The 19026-nt window shown below is 45.1% G+C and overlaps 1 protein-coding gene across 9 annotated transcripts in view; it reads left to right on the top strand.

The window, feature by feature from the left end:
- bru3 (bruno 3) overlaps positions 1-19026 on the top strand; it is a 1518741-nt gene that overhangs the window by 1454845 nt on the left and 44870 nt on the right. For all 9 annotated transcript variants that reach the window (XM_070537813.1, XM_065432510.2, XM_065432508.2 and 6 more), the window contains one exon: positions 3857-3936. In XM_070537813.1, coding sequence (XP_070393914.1) covers positions 3857-3936 — 80 coding nt within the window. The remainder of the gene's footprint in view (positions 1-3856; positions 3937-19026) is intronic.

The raw sequence follows: 19026 nt of genomic DNA, 5'->3' as shown, positions 1-19026 counted from the left end.
GAATGAACTCGCCTTTCTATTTTTTTTCCTTTCCTTCCTCTTCTTGCTTATCTCCTAGCATTCCTTTCGTTTCTTGTTTTGTTTACACTTCATGCGTTCTCGTATAACCCGAATTGACGCCTTGAGACGGTATTCAGATCGTTTAGGTCGGCAGGATCATTACGGGAATAAAATATGAGTAGAAGCAAAGTGGAGTTTCGAAAAGTGTGCCGCCATATAACTGGCATGTGCGTCATCAACGTGCCTTCACTCTTCCCTGCTAAAGCTCCTGCAAGTCCACAAACAGAAAGTGCGGAAAAGGTCAGATCGGTCATACATAACGCCACGCTGCTCGCTTTCATGATCAACAACAACAAAACACTTAGTTTCTTGCTTCTTCTTTTTTCGCTTCAGAATAACCACGAAAGCCTCAGTTAGAGCTCCTGTGCAGATCATTTTTTCAGGAACGTGCCACGTTACGTTCATCTATAGTACAAAACAAAATTTTTCGGTGCGTATTCTCACTGTAGCGGAGTTAATATTCTAAAGAAAATACATAGTCACATCGGCTAGCTTCTAAGTGCGTTTATATATGGGAATATTTGCCACTTCTGTCTAGTCGCAGAGAGCGCACTATGTAGACCGCTGACGCTGTGCGGGCGCTCGGTTTCTCTCTTCAGGCTTGTTGGGCTGCAAACGCCATGGTCTAACATTTCTCTACCTACTCTAGAAATGGTACGAAGGTGTCCTTAAACTGCCTTCTTTTTCCCGCGATCACAGAAGACCGTACGACGAGTGGTACATTGGAAATCTACTACGAATGATATGCAACGGATGGTGACGTCCTTGGTGATATTTCAACCATTGTATTGTTGGCAGTGTATATAAATAAATATATGTTTATTGTATCTCAGGTGGGCCGTGATAAGAAGAGGAAAACAAGAAAATTCTTCCTCTTCTTCATTTTCCACCATTATTCCAGTGAGGTGCTTCGGTGTAATTACCTCTCAGTGCTGCCTGAGCCTCGCCGGTTTATCGAGACTGAGAACGTTTGAGCCGCAGATACGAACGCTGAAGCCGCAGTTGCGACACACGGTGTGAGAAATTCGTGAGAGAGACTTCTGGTCGTTCCACCGATCCCGTGCATTGGACGGCGTATACGCCGCACGGAGCCAAAACGTTACGCAGGTGGCCGCATTGAAGAACCTTCCGTTGCCGTGCAACCCTCCCAGCATCGATGCTTCGCCGTTTTTCTCTTTGTGCGGCTTGGCCCTTGGTGTTGTGGAGTCTGGAAGGCAGGAAGCCGCTATATATTACGAGTCGGGAGAAAACTAGCCGACGGAATAAGGCAGGAGAGCGAATGCCGTGGGGTGCCAGACTCAGGAGAACGAGTGGGGTGAGAACTGGCGATTGGGACGGGAGTGAGTATAGGCTTGGGGGGAGGGGGGGGGGTGTACGCGTGTTTGCCCGGTGGCACCTTGAGGGAGTCACGAGCCGGCGTTGATGGGAGCGCAGGGGACCACGGGAACGGCTCTGTCGCAAGGTGCAGCGACTGCCGAAGCGTGGGGAGGAAAACTCTCCGTTAGATAAGATACAGTCGCGCGCAGAGCTCGGAGTTCGCACCATTATATCACCTGGCAGTGGCTTCGAAACGCAGCTGAAGCTATTACGAGAGGCAACAGATCGTTTACGATCTGCTGCCACTCGTACACACACACACACACACACATATATATATATATATATATATATATATATATATATATATATATATATATATATATATATATATATATATATAGATTATGCCTAATGTGTTGCAAAGCGTGTTTCTTTCTTGTGGGCAGCTAAGGAAGACGTCAATTACATACAGGAGAAGCTTAGTTAGGCTAATTAGATTTTGCATTTGTCGTGACTTCATCAGGCTGTCATAGAGCGCGCACGAAATCAGACGGCTGAAAAACAACTGTGCAATAAATTTGAACACGGCTCGCGTCCCGCTCTTGAGGGGAAAGGCCTTGACGTCACGTACTCCCAACGAAGCGTGCAGGGTTCGTAATTTCATTATCTCTCTCTCTCCCTCTCTCTCTCGCTCTGCCCGGCAGGCTTGCCGCAGCTCAATCGGTCCGATCACCCTACCAGTATTGGAGCGTGCGTGTAATGTGCGCTGTCTCCGTTTTTAATGTGTCCCAATCGCTGAATGACTTGAGAGCGCGCGGTTAGATCAACACAGCCAGGAACTAAGTAAAATCAGAGATGAAAAATTGAGTCGAATTAACGTTGTCGGCGCGCTTTTATACCTGTGCGCAGGGCACGACATCAACATGACAAGCGTACAACCTTCCCTTGCCCACAGCTAAAGCCTCAAAATCTACGATACAGCTTGGCTGACTTTATCAACTCGCTGCGTAATTTCAGTTCCAATGTCAGATTCTTGCTATATGTCATCATCGTCAAGATCATACGTCTGTACTCTTGTTTTCTTTCATAAATAGCTTATAAACATGCTCCGAAGTGATTCATATTCATTAATATTGCCTTCATAACGGGTTGTTTCAGCGTTCTTATATTATCGCATAAGTGGCAGGTAATATTAGTGAAGTGCCTGCCAATTTTTGTTATATTGCTCTTCTTTGATATGCACTTACACACTGATTTGGTAAATTAGGTCATTCTTGTATGGATTCCCAGCATAAGAAGACAGCCGGAAGAATAAAGGATTGTTTATTGATAGTGGCCCGTCTATAGCAGTTGGTACTGGGAGCCTAAAAAAGCATGAATTGTGACCTTACTTCGTACTTCAACCGACTTTCACTTGTGTATTTTGTTTGCCTCTCGCTTGTGCCCTGTTTTGTCGACGTGTTGCACATACATATATTTCTGAGTGTATGTTTCGTGTGTGTACATTTCCTTGTATGAATTCTTCGCTGTGGGAAACTCCAAAGTGTATAGCATAGCGAATTAGTTGTTTCCATATGAACTTGGGCTGCCTACTTGCTATTATCTTTCTGCTAACGTACGAGGGCTCCACTTCCTAGAGGTGGCATTTAATATAATATAATATATGGGGTTTTACGTGCCAAAACCACTTTCTGATTATGAGGCACGCCGTAGTGGGGGACTCCGGAAATTTTGACCACCTGGGGTTCTTTAACGTGCACCTAAATCTAAGTACACGGGTGTTTTCGCATTTCGCCCCCATCGAAATGCGGCCGCCGTGGCCGGGATTCGATCCCGCGACCTCGTGCTCAGCAGCCTAACACCATAGCCACTGAGCAACCACGGCGGGTTAGAGGTGGCATTTACCTCGCAGCAAAAGCAATGGAACTGCGACAGCTCATCAACTTTGTCGAAAAGATGTGTCTCTGATGAAACATCTAAACATCTATGCACAAAAAATATCGCGTAGGAGTACTTCTCATACCTCAGAAGTAATCGATGGCGGAAGAGAGAGTGAGCGTTCCCATTAGGAGCGGACTGTACTGTACCTATTGCAAACTGTAAAGGAATTGAAAGCTGGGCTCCCACCGCTGTTAGCCCGCACTTTTACTGTATCCGCTATTCTCTTTCTTTTTTTCTGACTTTCAGTCCTTATGCTGGCAATGAGTTGACCAACACAATACGCGAAGAACCTGTTGTCGGCAGTGCAGTGAAGCCAAAACCCCCAAATTCTTATATTACGTGTCACCTTCGTCCACCCGGTGGGCGCTGTTCATTTGATGTAACAGAGCCGCTTGGAATGCGCCAATAGGTTATTCGCCATGTGCGCGTGTTTAATTGTCAGTTTTGCCTGCGTATGCTGCTGCAAAGCTCGAGCGTCGCATGGTATTGAAACATTGCACTCATCCGAGTGTTGCGTTCTCTTTTTCTCTTGCAGGTTGCGCATTTGTCAAGTTTAGTACACACACTGAAGCACAGGCAGCTATCAATGCTCTCCACGGCAGCCAGACAATGCCGGTAAGCGCACTGCTTGTTCGATCACGCATGTCTAGGGACAAGTCTTTCTGGCCGCGCGGGAGGGCGGCACCTGCAAGGACGCTGCGCATACCTTCGCGTGCTGTGCATCCAGATGCGCAAGACAGACCCCTCCGCACCCCCCCCCCCCTCTTTCTGTCCCGCCCTCAGCTTCTCACTTCAAATGCCATTTTTGTCTCAACTGACAAGTATTTTGTTGTTTGACTTTTAAGGTCCGATTTTGGAGCAGCAATGCACCGCAAGCAGCAACACGACTACTGTCCTTGATTCAGGTTACTCACAAATGTAAATCAAGTGTTCTTGCCTGCAAAATACACTGCCAGTTTTATTGCCCGTAGTGCCCATAATGTTTTTCTTTAAAGTACTAGACTCCACGCTCCTCAGGGAAGGAACAAAATGAGCCATACCAGCGTGAAAGTCGACTCCACTGCATTCACGCGTTTAACTTCCCACAAAGCTTCTCAGTCTTTAACGCTCGCTACTCTGAAATATCGTTACTTACATGGCAGGAGAGATAAGGGGCGTTTCATACTGTTTGTTATATTTCCTTGTTTCTAACTTGTATTTCTCTGCCTGCCGAAACGAAGCTCCACGTTGCATTTTCCAGACATCTTGAATGAGAATATTTCATTTACAAGCGTAATGAAAATATTTTATTTCATCTACTCTCAGCAGCGGTAGGTCGAAAATAGCTTCATTTTTTTCACTCTTTTTTTTTTCTTCGACTAAATTACCAGCATAGGCAACATGTTGAACCAGCGTTCGGATGTGTTAGTTTCTTGTAACTGTCACCGGTGATCTTGTTTATAACTGGAACTACTGTCCGTGATCCTCGGTTGACAATAAGTTTTCTTATGGGCAGAATGTTTCTTTTTTGTCAGTGAAAGTGTGAATGTTCCGGATTAAATCACCCGTCTTTTGTTTTATTTACTTCTTCACCACATATTTTTATTTGCCAGTAGCCGATTTATTGATTACTTCTAATTACTTTGCATTCCTTAAAGTGGCGGACAAGTTCTAACTTTTAATTTTAGTCATCGCGGTGGCTCAGTGGCTACGACACTGCGCTACTCAGCGTAAGGTCACGGGTTCGATTCGAGCCAGCAGCGGCCACATTCCCGTGCAGACAAAATGCAGAGGTGCTCGCATGCTTTGTTTATTTGTGCCTTTAAAGAACCCACGGCTGGACAAAAATTACTCTGGAGCTTTCCGCAAAGATCCTTTTGTAGCCAAAGTGCTCCTTTGGAAAGTTAAACCTTATGAATCAAAAAACCAATATCTTCACTTTGCTCACTCACTAAATTGCAGTGGTTGCTCTGCAACCTCTCAGAGGAAGGCTGTCAATGCTGAGAGCAGGCCTGCTAATTAGCAAATCTGCTGAGACGGGTGCCAATTTTGACGCATCCATCTTCAAAGCACGCCAGGAAACGCATTGGCACCACACGTACTTTATACTGTAGCAAGGTTGACATTTGGACGAGTTGGTACTGTTCCATGGTGAAGTGAAGGCAGCGCCAAACAAGGACAGGTATCCATTCTGCGTGGTCTGCCCTTGTTGTTTCGCGTTGCCTTCAATACTGCGTAGATTAGTCCCGCTGTGCGTAAGGAAAGCCATTTGAGGAAAATAGTTCAATATTTAACTAAAGCTTCAAGTAAATTTAATTGGTTTTAGTGAAGCTTTTTTTTTTCTAAGTAGTACCTAGTTCTTAAAGACGAAACAGCAAGTACCCCGGACTAGGACGAATTATTCTTCAAGTTCGAAGCTTTATATCTGAGAAACCTGTATGGGTTTCCAAGTTTCCTTTGTAGCTGCGTGCTATAATCCGGTGCATGATAATATTCCCTTTCATGAACTTTCCTCCATCTTGCGGGATTCCGCAAAACTGATTTGCCACTGCATATTTCTTTTGCACACCGACTTTGATGCAGTCTGATATTCGTTCTTTACGTGTCACCAGGTGGTGAAACTTTTGCAGAATTGCCACAATAATCGAATTTCATCCGCAAACGTTCATGTGTGGAATGCCTTCGAGTTTGTTTCACAGTTTTAATACAGTCACAAGGGCGCAGCCCCAGTTTACACGGAAGAAGCGAAAGGTTGCTCAGAGCTCCCCTGCTTGCACCTGTTATTTACGTAGAGTTTTCTATCTCCAACGGATTATCGCAGTGCGCACCACGTCCTGTTCTTCTCGTAATCGTTTCTACTTACCCTCGGTGTACCTCGACTAGCGCTACCGGAACAGGCGAATGGCGCAGGATCACCATTTCATTCGTTTAATCCCTCAGAAAATTATTACTTTTTTCGTTCACCCTAATCTTCAATATATATTTTATGCGTGTCCTTGCACGCTGTTAAAATTCTCCAGCACTAGGATAATTAATTATCGTAATTGGTTGTCCTCGACCTCTTCAAGTTTTTCACGGCGGCATGTTTTCTCTAAAGCGGCAAAACTTAAGTTATCCTAAATATCGAGTGGAATACGTGTTGGTTGCTCATCAGTCTGCGCAGAACTGCAGAGATCAAAGGATCGATCGAGGGAAGCGTATTTGTCTCCGAGGTTACTCAAAATAGTGCTGCGTTCGCCATCGTTAGAATCCAAATATTTACGCGCTTACGAAACCGCTTATTCGAATCCGTGTTTGTGCAGAAAATGCGACGCTGATTGCATTTTCACTGAGCGGGAGGGACATTCGGTAAATACCACACTGAAATCGGTTTCGAGATCCGCTGTTTGCACACCCTTACAGTCTTGCGTTTCCTATGTACATACTCTCACGATCGGGTTCCGATCAATGTCGAATATTCTGCTTGGGCGTATGCAACGAAAAGAAAAAAGTGCAGCTGAATTCGATTGCATACGTCCATTGTACTCCTCTCCCAAAACGCATTTCTGCCTCTTCCTTACCTGGGTCTACGCTGGCCAATGGAGTAACGTCAACGACTGCGACCAGGTGAACTCAACACCAACCACTCCGCGCCTTATGATTAGGCGAATAAAGAGTACGTCCGTGTCAGCTGCGGAATGAATGTGTCACAGCGCCAAAATTGTAAATAAGTAATAGCATAAAACTCGCGAAAAGACATTGGCCATGTCTTGGATTTATATTTATGTCGCCACCTTACGAAGTTAAGCTAGAAGTTATACGATGTCGAAGGTGCAAGAAAGCCTAAGTACGTGCATGGTTAAACGGTACAAGTCATGCCATGTAAGAGGGGACATGGTTGAAGTTCCACCTAAATGCGTGCTTAGGTTTTTGTTGAATGAAACTAGCTTACTGAAGATTAAGGTCTCAACAACGCGTTTCAGAGGAATTTTGATCGCTCATAGCGCGTTGTAGGGCGAAGCAAATGCTCCCAACCTATCCGCCTGGTCTCCAAGCACAACCAATCTACATTGCTGAAGCCGCCTCGACATCCTAGGCGTGTTAATCTTATACGACTTTTATGTTGACTTCGTGTAGCATTTCAATGGGGAAAACAACCTTAATTCTAATGAAAAATGCAGTGATAAGAAAGATTATGGCAGATAAAAAGAAAGGAGAGTCCAAGAAAACAGGCATATAAGTGCATCCTGTTTACAAACGTGCATTTCGTACGATTTGCTTAAGAACTGCGTAAAGTCGGTCAAAAAAGAAGGAAACACGTGAAAGGACATATGTATGCAAACCCTTTGTTTTCGAATATACTGCTTCTAGCTCCCCTGTTCACCTCGTTCAGTCTTACAAATACTTACATATCACCATTTCTGAAGATTTATCGTGGCGTCTACACGTGTCTAACAAGATATCATCGGCTAATAAAATACTAGGTTTCTTAAGACGTCAGCAGCGGGAAGCTCCACAACATGTTTCACTCATCGCAACTAAACTGGAATACGCATCGGCCATCTGGAATCCTCATCAAGCGTATTTAACAAATGCCATCGAGCTGTACAAAACCGGGCTACCAGGTTCATTCACTCCAGCTCATTCTCATACGACGTTAGCATATCATGTCTAAAATTGCAATCAGATTTATGTAATCTTTCTTCTCGCCGCCATATTGCCAGTCTTGTCATGAATAACAAGTTCTTTTATTCATCACTAAGACAAGAACCACACATCCGCGCACCCCACCACGCAGATCCCATCGCATCGCTCACCCTCTTCAAGCGTTGCGCCCACGAGCTCGTACCACTACCTTCAGGAACTCATTTTTTCATGAGCAGCAACTGACTGGAACGGCCTTCTCCATCATATCGCTGCCATAACGTGCCCATCAACATTTTCACCCCTGTAAATGCCTGCATTTTGTAAACCCCACCTCTTATGTAACACCCCAAAAGGGGTCATTAAGGAAATTAAAGTGATGTGATGAGTGGTGTGCGTCAGTATACACATCATATGTGCGTTTTTGCGAATTATCATGTCCGTTTTCACTTTTTCTGGTTGTCAGTACAATTTTACTATCACAAATTGGGAAAGGCGCGCAAGTATATTTTTCATAAAGTATAATTTTGTTAATACATGCAAACGCTTGGAGATCCGTTCGATTGACCAGCTTGCAAATTTAAAATTTTTGAGCTCCCTGCTTACCTATGGAACTCCAATCCCCCACTTATAAATGTCACCATGAACTACATTGTGCTTACGCAAGAGGTAGTAGAACTATCTATTAATCCTATATCAAATAATTCAGCCCCTGGTACTGGCGGTATATGCCCCAAACTGCACAAGCTAGTTGAACCAATGATAGCTCGCAATCTCACTGCCACTGTTCAGCATTTTATTGATACCGGATACTTGCCAGATGCATGAAAAATTGTTCGTGTTATACATATAATCGAATTTAGATACCATGTACCCTTACAAACTACAGGCCCGTCTCATTAACAAACGTAGCTTGATTTTTAAAGTCACCTTTTTATCTACAACGATGATATATTCGGATCAGCACAATTCCATTTTTACCAAACCGAAACGGGTCCTTGCGTGGACGCTCCTGCGAGTCACAGCTATTTGAATTATTTCCGACCTTTGCGACACTGTAGATAACCTAATTAGAATACACACTGTATTCATCGACTCGAAAAAGCGTTTCGTAACGGGGCTCATAACCGTATTATAATAAAAATTGCCAAGCAGAAATGTGTGAATTCGGTCATTCACTTTCTAGATAGACGACAGCTGCTTGTTTCTGCAACTGGATCTTGCTCAGCATTAACGCCCGTAAACTCTCGTGGGCGTCAAGGTTCGGTACTTGGGTCAACCCTGTTGTTCGTTTATAATAATCACCTAAGCGATAAATATGCTTCCAGTGCCAGCTTATTTGCTGACGCCTTTGTTATTTACAGAAATATTAATGCGTAAGCGTTCTTTGACGTTCCGCAGGGGCGTCTGTGTGAGCAGGCGTTTTGTGCGTTGCAACACCACGTACCCGAGCACACGAGGGTTGGACCCTCCAGCGTCTAACCGTGCGCGGCTTAGCCATGTCCGGGGAAAAGGGGATTTTGGGAGTTGAGCCAATGCCGGGCGTTTGGACCTTTAAGGCCCCTCGGCGGCGGCAGCACACCTCTTTGACCTTGGCTTCACGTAGATGGCACCCCCGGACTGATCCACCCGGGAGAAATCGGTAGTTGCCTTTTCTTGTCTCTCTCTCCCCCCAACCTTCGTCTTTCTCTCACTTTCCATTTCTCCTGTCTCCTTCTCATTTCTTTATTACTTCCAAGCTTCCTGGCAGCAAGGGTTAACCTTGTCCTAAGTTATGTCATATTTGGTTATAATGACGGCATACGACTGGCGTTGTGCAGGCTTGTACACAAGCTCTGCCGCGTGCCCTACTTGGGCTCCGTGGTGGGCGGTCGGCGCTGTTTCCGAACGTACACATTTCCCTATGGCAGCGCAAGCCACTGTCGTCATTGATCGGCGTCTGGAAAGATGCCGCGCGGAAGCACTGTTCCAATTCTCCTTTCGGAGGAACGCACCATCTTTCCCGAAGTACTATGTAGTCCACAGCGAAAACAACATGCCAGTAAGAAAGTTCTCTCCATTCCCCGTGGCCAAGTGCCTGGAAGACAAAATCGGACCGACATACAAGGCTTCAGAAATGTCTAGCGAGGGCCTCCTCCTAGAACTAAATGACAAAGATTAAGCGCAATAGCTCTCGGAACTTACCAACATTGGCGACACGACAGTGACAGTTTCACCGCACAGAACACTAAATACAGGCCTGGGGGTAATATCAGAGGAAGACTATGTGCCTGAGCGATGAGGAGCTGCTGGAAAGTTTCCAGGAACAAAATGTTACCAAAGTACAAAGAATTGTCAACCGCAGAAATAACCAAGAAATCCCGGCAAAACATGTTATATTTACCTTTATAACAAGTATAATGCCTACCTCGCTGGATGCAGGGCATGTAAAAGTAAACGTGAGACCATATATCCCGAACCCCAGACGATGTTTCAAGTGGCAAAGCTTTGGGCATGCTTCACATGCAGGCCGAGGCCAAACAATCTGTGCTAAATGCAGCTCCAACGATTATCAATCTGGCAACTGCACTTCTTCCCCACATTGCATTAACTGCAAAGGAGATCACCCAGTTTACAGGTGGTCTTGCCCTTGCTGGAAAAAAGAAACAGAGGTAATTGCACTAGCTGTTAAAGAAAAAAAATCTCGTTCTTTGAGGCAAGAAAGCGATTGCCATACCTTTCGCTAGGAAGTTATGCCGATGTGACGCAGGTGGGGGCAGCGTCACAGAGGGCTCAGGAGTCCTCCGAGCACACGGGCAGTGGTGCCGCACTGACACCTCCCGCCCGCGTGGTGGGAGCAGCCAGTGCTGCTACACACTCTTCGAAGGCCCTGCAGACACCAGTCCCGCAGTGCCCTAAAATTAAACGAACCCCAAATCCCGAGACACATGTCCCGGCGCCCAACCCTCCAGCACCTCAGAGAGAGCGATGTAGGTCTACCCGAAAGCTCCGGTGTCGTCGACGCCCAAGGGCAAGCACTCTCTCGAGCGCGAAAAGAGGGACAAAATCCCAATAACCACTTCATATAAGAAAGCGATAACCTAAAGGTTATCGCTGCTTCGTATCAGCCTTCTTTAGATCTGTGTCACCTAACATCTTTCTTATTCTCACTCACTTTTGATGCCATTTTTTACCTTTCAGTTTCAAAATGGCTTTTATTATCCACTGGGATTGTAGAGGGCTCTTACACAACTTAGGTGACATCAAAGACATGTTAAGTAACTTCTCTCCTGTGGCCTTGTGCTTACAGGAAACAAACTTAGACGAAAAGGACAAAAACATTTTAAAAGGCAGTTGTACGGCGCGACCGTACTCAAGCGAATCGGCGCTCGCGTGGTGTAGCCATTGCTCTGCAGAGCCATATTGCAACTAGAGAAGTTGCCATTAATAGTCACATAGAAGCCGTCGCTGTCACTGTTTTAGCACACAAAAGCATCACCATTTGCTCAATATACATTCCACCACATTCACATTTTACTGTAAGATATCTGGAGTTAATTTTAAACCAGATACCTGAATATTTCTTAATAGCGGGTGATTTTAATGCACATGACACGTTATGGGGTAGTAGAACAAGTGACACCAGGGGACAAACACTTCAAGATTTTATACTAACCAGTGACATGTTATGACGTTGGTTAATATGTTATGTCATTGGTTAGCCCAAGAACAGGAGCTATGAGCTGTCTAGATCTGGCGCTGTGCTCTTCATCTCTCCTTATCGATTTTAAATGGGGTGTTATCGACAATCCCTATGGTAGTGACCATATGCCTGGTATCGTTAAAAAAATTATGTCCTTTCGAGACAGTACCGTCGAGATCACCTCATTGGAAACTTCATCTAGTTGACTGGCCTCTGTACAGCGAAAATACCAGTCTGGATGACATATCTGCTGATCTAACAATAGATGAAATGAACGAAAAGATTGCTGCCTATATACTTGCCGCAGCAAAGCAGACGATTCCGCGATCCTCCGTCTTCTTAGGAAAAAAATTAATACCCTGGTGGATAGATGAATGTACAAAAACTAAAAAATTAGAAAACAAAGCGTGCCGTATCTTTCGGCGATGCCCAAAACAACATAATCTACTGTCTTTTAAAAAAGCAAAGGCGAAAGCCAGTCATGGGAAAACTATGTATCGTCAATAAGTAGCTCGATAACATCCAAAAGAACGTGGCATCAGCTTCGTAAGTTTAGAGGCAATTAGGGTTCTTACACTATCCCCATACTCTCACCTCCAGGCACGCAAACAAATTTAGATGAACAAGCAGACATATTAAGACAGCACTTTCGTGACATCTCAAGCTCAGTAAACTATTCCGCTGCATTCCTAAAATATAAGCAATCAGCAAAAAAACTAAAGCTCCCGACCACAGAAAGCTCAGATAGATCGTATAATGCCCCCTTAACGCTCCCGGAAATCAATAGAGTATACTCACCACTGGCAACAAAGTAGCACCTGATCCGGACAGAGTACATTACGAAATGCTCGCTCACCTACCTCCTAAAGCAGTTGAAACCTTGCTTCGTTTTTTTAATATAATCTGGGAAACGGGAAAAATGCCCAGTGAGTGTAAGGAAGCCATCATAATCTCTTTCTTGAAAGTTGGAAAACCTCCGACAGCAGCAACCAGCTACAGACCTATAGCACTCACATGTTGCCTTGCAAAGTCTTATGAAGCCATCATAAACATAAGATGGACATACGTTCTTGAAACCGAGAACCTGCTAGATAACCATCAGTGCGGGTACAAGAAAGGTTGCTCTACAACAGATCCCCCAGTCCGGCTAGAGCACGAGATACGCGCAGCCTTTTTGCACAAGCCATACTGCCTCACTGTTTTCTTTGATCTAGAAAATGCGTACGACACAACATGGAGGTTTGGTATTCTAAGGGGCTTAGCGGAATTAGGAATCAGTGGTAGAATGCTCAAATGTCTGGCCGATTTCATGTGAGACCGAACATTCCATGTGCGTTTAGGAACGGTGCTGTCACGTGTATTCATTCAAGAAAATGGTGTGCGACAGAGAGGCGTATTAAGCGCAACACTGTTCGTGGTAAAAATGAACTCGGTCAGTAATGTAATTCGATCATCCGTAATGCACTCATTATATGTGGATGACCTACAATTTGCGTGTCGTGCATCGAACCTGGCAACCTGTGAATAGCAAATTCAAATTACTTTGAATAAGCTAACGCAGTGGGCATCTGAAAACAGTTTTCGCATCTCAAGTGAAAAAACTGTTAGTGTTGTGTTTACACAAAAAAGAGGCCTACAAACAGATCCCATCCTTAAACTACAGGAAGCCGGTAAAACAAGCACACAAGTTTCTGGGTGTTCTGTTTGATAAAAAGTTTAACTTTCTCGCGCACGTAAATAGCCTCAAAATTAAAGCGAAAAATGCACTTAACATCCTCAATGTCTTCTACCGGAAGCGCTGGGGGTTTGACCGTAAGTGCCTGCTACGCATCTACCGCACTTTGATACGTAGCGTATTAGACTACGATAGCATCGTATATGATTCAGCCAGACATTCTTACGTCCGATGACTTCATCCAGTTCATAACCTAGGACTACGACTGGCAAGTGGTACTTACAGAACATCACCTGTCCAGAGCTTACACGTTGAATCTAATGAGCCTCTTTTACAGTGTCGCAGAGCGCTACTAACTTTTTCCTACATACTCAAAATCCAGTCCTCACCACAACGCATGTGCTACAACATCGTAACACAGTGCAACTCACGATTACACTACACAAATAAACCGAACATGTTTAGACCTCCTCTTCTGCGATATGAGGAATACTGTCGTGATTCCGACATTCCTGATGAGCTCCTTCAGGTTGCTAAACGGCCAACGACTACCCACGTGGTGCGAATTTATGCAGTTATGTGATTGGGCATTGCTACCTCTAAAGAAAAATGACACCCCGCACGAACACATCATACAAGAATTCCGAGCTCTTCAAGATAGATATAAAGATTACATGGAATATTACACTGATGGCTCTAAAACAAAAGAATACGTAGGCGTGGGGGCCGGAAGAAAAAAAAAACTGGGAAAGAAGTATTCGTTTGCCACAGCACGCCTCTGTATACACAGCTGAAATCTATGCAATATGGACTGTGGTTAAAGAGGTCATCACTGAAAAACACGAAAACACAGTCATGTACACTGATTCACTAAGCACGCTAAATGCTTTTCACATGAAATTCGAATGTGAACCCCTGATAGGGGATATTTTAAACATTGCAACATCAAACAAATACGGCCGGTCAGTTAGGTTTTGCTGGGTACCAAGCCATGTTGGTATACTGGGCAAAGAAGCAGCGGATAGTGTGCATGAATGGCAGCGAAAAAATACATGAGAAACACAATGCTTCCATATAAGGATAGTATCACTGCAATTAGGAAGGACTTGATGTCAAAATGGCAACAATAATGGGACCATTGTGTAAGCAGCAAGCTACATCTTACTAAACCCTTAATTGGTGAGTAGAAGTCGTGCACTCACCAGCAACGGTTCTAGGAGGTGATTCTGTGTCGACTTCGGATTGGACACACACATCTAACACACAACTTTTTCCTCCGACCTCCAAAAAGAAAACCCGCCGACTTGCAAAAATGCGATGAACCTCTTATAGTAATACATATCCTTATAACATGTCCACACTTTGAAACACAGCGACGGCAGATTTTATACAACGTATATAATTTACATATGCCTTTACACCCTGCCCTATTACTGGCAGATGACCCCCTAGTGCCATTTACTAACTTGTCCCACTTTTTAGCGACAACTGGTTATTTACGCCAACTATAATTTAATACAGGTTTACCTCCTCTAACGTTGCGTTTCCTTTTGTCTTGTGACTGGCGCAGCATGGCGTTAGTTGCCTTTGTGCCATTAAACACAAATTAACTAAGTAAAGTTCTTTGACGAGTACCCCAACAATATTTCTCCGTCCCGTGACGCCTTATATCGGCAAAATAAAGGCATAATTAGTCAAGCTAGCACATATAATCGTTATATTAGCATAATAGTAGATGACTGGTAGTGTTAAAAAAAAGGAATACTTCTCACCGGGATTCCAACCATGGACCGCAGCATGGCAGACGGATGTCTCTGTGAGCCACACACACACACACAAAGAAAAAGGCGAGGGGGGGGGGGGAGGGTTACATTGCCATCGCCCCGTGAAGGTCGTAACAAAAAAGAAAAACAAAGAAGTTAACACATGTAATCGTTATGATAATGTAATAATAGATGATTGGTAGCGACAGGTAGACATGCATAAGCTAGCTAAATAAGTAAGTGAAAGCGAAGTAGCAGCCGAGCCAAAGAATGCTTGCGCATTAGTAGACAATTCTCAACGTTTCGGTAGCATTTTTATTAATTCTAATAATACTAATTATCCGCAGTCGGACCTTGAAGTTGTGGTGCGAGAAGTGGCATACTGCAATAAACATTTCGAAAACAAAAATCGTGACATTTATTACGACCAGTCTACCATAGGCCTGCTTCTACACTGTTAATAACGCTGCTTTTGAAATAGTTACCTAACTGAAATATCTGGTCCTTTTGCATGGCACCAGCACATCTATTCCTAAGCTATCCAAGCATCCAAGACCCTCAATGTTGTCAGGCGACAGCCGCACTTCTCAAACTAAGCCACCAAACTATATATATCTTACGATACTTTAGTTAGAACGCAAGTGGAATGCACCGCTATCATTTGGAAATCAGGAATGCCTTGCCAACAAACTTGAGTTGCCACGGAATGGTGCCACTAGACTTGTGACGAAAAAATATTCTCACTACTTTAGCGTAACTGAGATTACATCATCTCTAAATTTGTGCTCACTTGAAAAACGAACACTTGTTACATTGCTATCTTACTTTCACCTGTTATATGTTGACCTTCGTTATTCAGAGAAGCCCACATCAAATGAGGCTGTCGCGTCTTCGCTCGAATAGCTCACTCGTTTCAGGGGACAACCCGCGTTAGCCCGTATTAAACTCACGCCCCAATATCGGTCAACACATTCTTGCCATCTACTATTGGATATAGAAATAAACTGCCAGCTGAAATCACCTCCCAGTGCAATCACGATGAATTTCCTAACAAGCTAAAGTACTTGCTGCATACTGATACGCAACATGGTGCTGATGAATTCTACTTCTTCTATTTCCTGTGAAACAATACTGTTTTTGTTAGTTTGAAACTGCCCATACCTCCCTTATGTGGCTATCAGTAACCGCCCTTTGTATACATCTATTTTTTTGCGTTTTGCTTATTGTGCTATCTTAGTGCTCATTTTTCTTTTCTCAAATCGTGATACCGACAAATGGCTTTTAGGGTGCGTGATTAACACACACACAAACACACACACACCACCTTTGTACACCTTTGCATATATATATATATATATATATATATATATATATATATATATATACACACACACACACAAAGGTGTTATCCACCTTGGCGAATCCCTCGTTAAACTTTGTTACCCGGAGCAGTAGTGAGCTTCACGACAAGATTCATTGGCTATTCAGTACCCTCCCAATAAGTGTGCCTGCGTTGTCTATCTTTCATGGACGCCTGATGTTGCACCACCTTCTCACAAGCCTTTCGAGTTACGTAGGGACCTTTGAGAGATCCGTGCCACCATTTGTCTCAATTCGTTGCCTGCTCCTCTCGATCATCAAAAAGTATAACCGTCACGCTCATTTTATTCAAGCTAATCACGCACATTTTACTCACCGCTGAAAAAAACAATTGAGGTGCCACCATACGACGGCATTCTTTGTGTGTGCGGTCGTTTTTTTCCTAAGGGCGTGCGCCGTTAGTTCTGGGATAAATGCCGCAAGCCAGGCAAAAAGATAAATGACGCCGAAGTCCTGCCAGCTCACGCGACAGCCGGACTGGGGTCGTTGTCTCGGCATGAAGGGGGCACAAGGCGGCCGTGCCTAGCGTGCGCTAGCGACTGCCTTCTTAACGAGATGCCCCCGTATATATACGAGGGAAGGACTCCTCCGGGCTCGAAGCCGCCCACGGGCAAAATCCTGGCCTGACGCGCGCACAAAGGAAGCGACCCGCGCTCTTTCATTGACGCCGACGGCGCCTCGCGCCGCTGGAGAAATTGCACTCGGCCACCGACAATGGCCGCGTGGAAAAGCCCGGCGAAGCTCTTCGAGCAACGTGCGATGTGTGCGGCAGCCGCACTCAACGGGCGACGCAGGGGCGCCCCCGCGAGGTTGCGCACGCCGCGCGCGAAACTCGGTCAAAGGGCCTGCGATGCCAGCGTCACTTACAGGTAACGAGCGAGCGTGCGCGCACAGGGCTGCTCGCTCGTCTGGGCTCTTTGTCCAGTGCGTGACATGGCAGCGCACAGAGTAACGGTTTGCTCGCTTCCAGCAGCTCACTATACAAGCAGCACAGGGTGTATGCTGAACCGCATCTCCGCAGGAAGCTTCTTCCGGCACAACAGAAAAAAAAACGGCTTATCGGAAAGCACGTCCCTTTCGTCACCGTGCGACGGCGCACCCTAGGCGAGCCAGGTTCTTGCAAAACCGTGGACCTGCCGCTTTATTCCCGACATTCACGTAGCACAGAGGTTACGTCCTTCAGAGAGCTATCCCGCTACTCGCTCTTTCTAAGCTGCTTCTTTTAATACCAAGAACTTAAATGCAAGGCATTTTTTACCTGGAACAGGTACCTTGCGGTGCGTAGGTAGATTCTTGTCTCGTTCCCCTGGGGCCTCCTCAGTTAAAAACAAAACCACGTCGTAGTGGAATCGAAGCCAGGGTTCCTTAGCAGAAAAACCCGATGCTCAACCCACTCGGTTCCAGTTTAATTATTTTCATGGCACAATAGAAGGACAGCTCTCCTTTCTTTCGTGCGAGCTAGTGATTTGAGACGGTTGGCGTCACGTCGCATAGCAACGATCCACTTTTAAAAGCTGGTGCGTGCCACTTTCCCCCGTTTTTGACTCGTGGGAGGTGCTGTGCCATTGTAATACCATCGGAAGTAGCCCAGCTTGCCCTTCACGGTTTTGTAGGACGCCAAACAAAGTGAAGTAAGACCACGACAGAAAGAAATCGCGCTTGTCGACGCTCTGTCACGTCGTGATCTTATCTTGTTTGGCATCCTATTACATCGTAGTAACACCGTATTACGTCGTAGTAACAAACCAACTAGTCCAGCAACAAGTATTTACCAGATGACCGAGCGCACTACGGTCAGCATTGACTCTAGCAGTAAATGAATAAGTGGTAACATTTATCTACCTGAGGGCAATAAGTCATTAGTCATGCCATCGCGTATTCGTCAAAGCATCGTCGTTTTTGTGTATCGCTCGCTCACGCACGCACGCACGCACGCGCACATGTTGGGCCGTCTTCGCAGAACGGACAGAGATGCTCGAAAAGTTCTACGGTTGGTGCAGCCACGCTTGCTTTATACCGTGCGACATGGTCACAAAGATATGTTAGATGGACGTCATATTTAATCTACGATGTCGTTTCGTGGCGCCGCGCTCGCCTGCTTCGTGTTTGCCACATGAGGAAGTTACAAAAGGCTCGCTGGACAATCTTCGGCGACGTCTGTGTCACCGTGCCCTTCTACTACGTACGAGTAACCCTGGGCTTACCGAGGGGGCGACTGTCCGCTTCGATTGCGTAACGGTGGCGCGCGGAATTTGAGCCCCTCCGACCGTCTTTTCTCATTTGCGTAGTATTGCCTGAATTCTCTACACGCTTGTGATCCGTGCTGAATGACTTGTCGGACGCGCGATAGATCTACCCATGATATTGAGAAATAAATTTGCGTGGTTTTTTTTTTCATTGGTGCCGCTCGTTGTACAAGCACCTCGTACTTCATTAGAAGTATATTGAACGTGCACTAGACTTGTATTGTGTTATGTGTGATATGTATTGTGCTGGAGTCAGTTTAATGTTTTTCGTCGTGTGTTGTAAGGGCGTATGACCCCTGGCATCTCCTTTATTTACTGATCTTTCTCTGAGTGTGAATTCAGCGATGATCCTCTTTC

Source organism: Dermacentor albipictus, chromosome 4 (genome assembly GCF_038994185.2).
Source record: "Dermacentor albipictus isolate Rhodes 1998 colony chromosome 4, USDA_Dalb.pri_finalv2, whole genome shotgun sequence".
Taxonomy (NCBI): Eukaryota; Metazoa; Arthropoda; class Arachnida; order Ixodida; family Ixodidae; genus Dermacentor; species Dermacentor albipictus.
The sequence above is the reverse complement of the archived record's forward strand: the minus strand, read 5'-3'. Positions and strand labels throughout refer to the sequence as shown.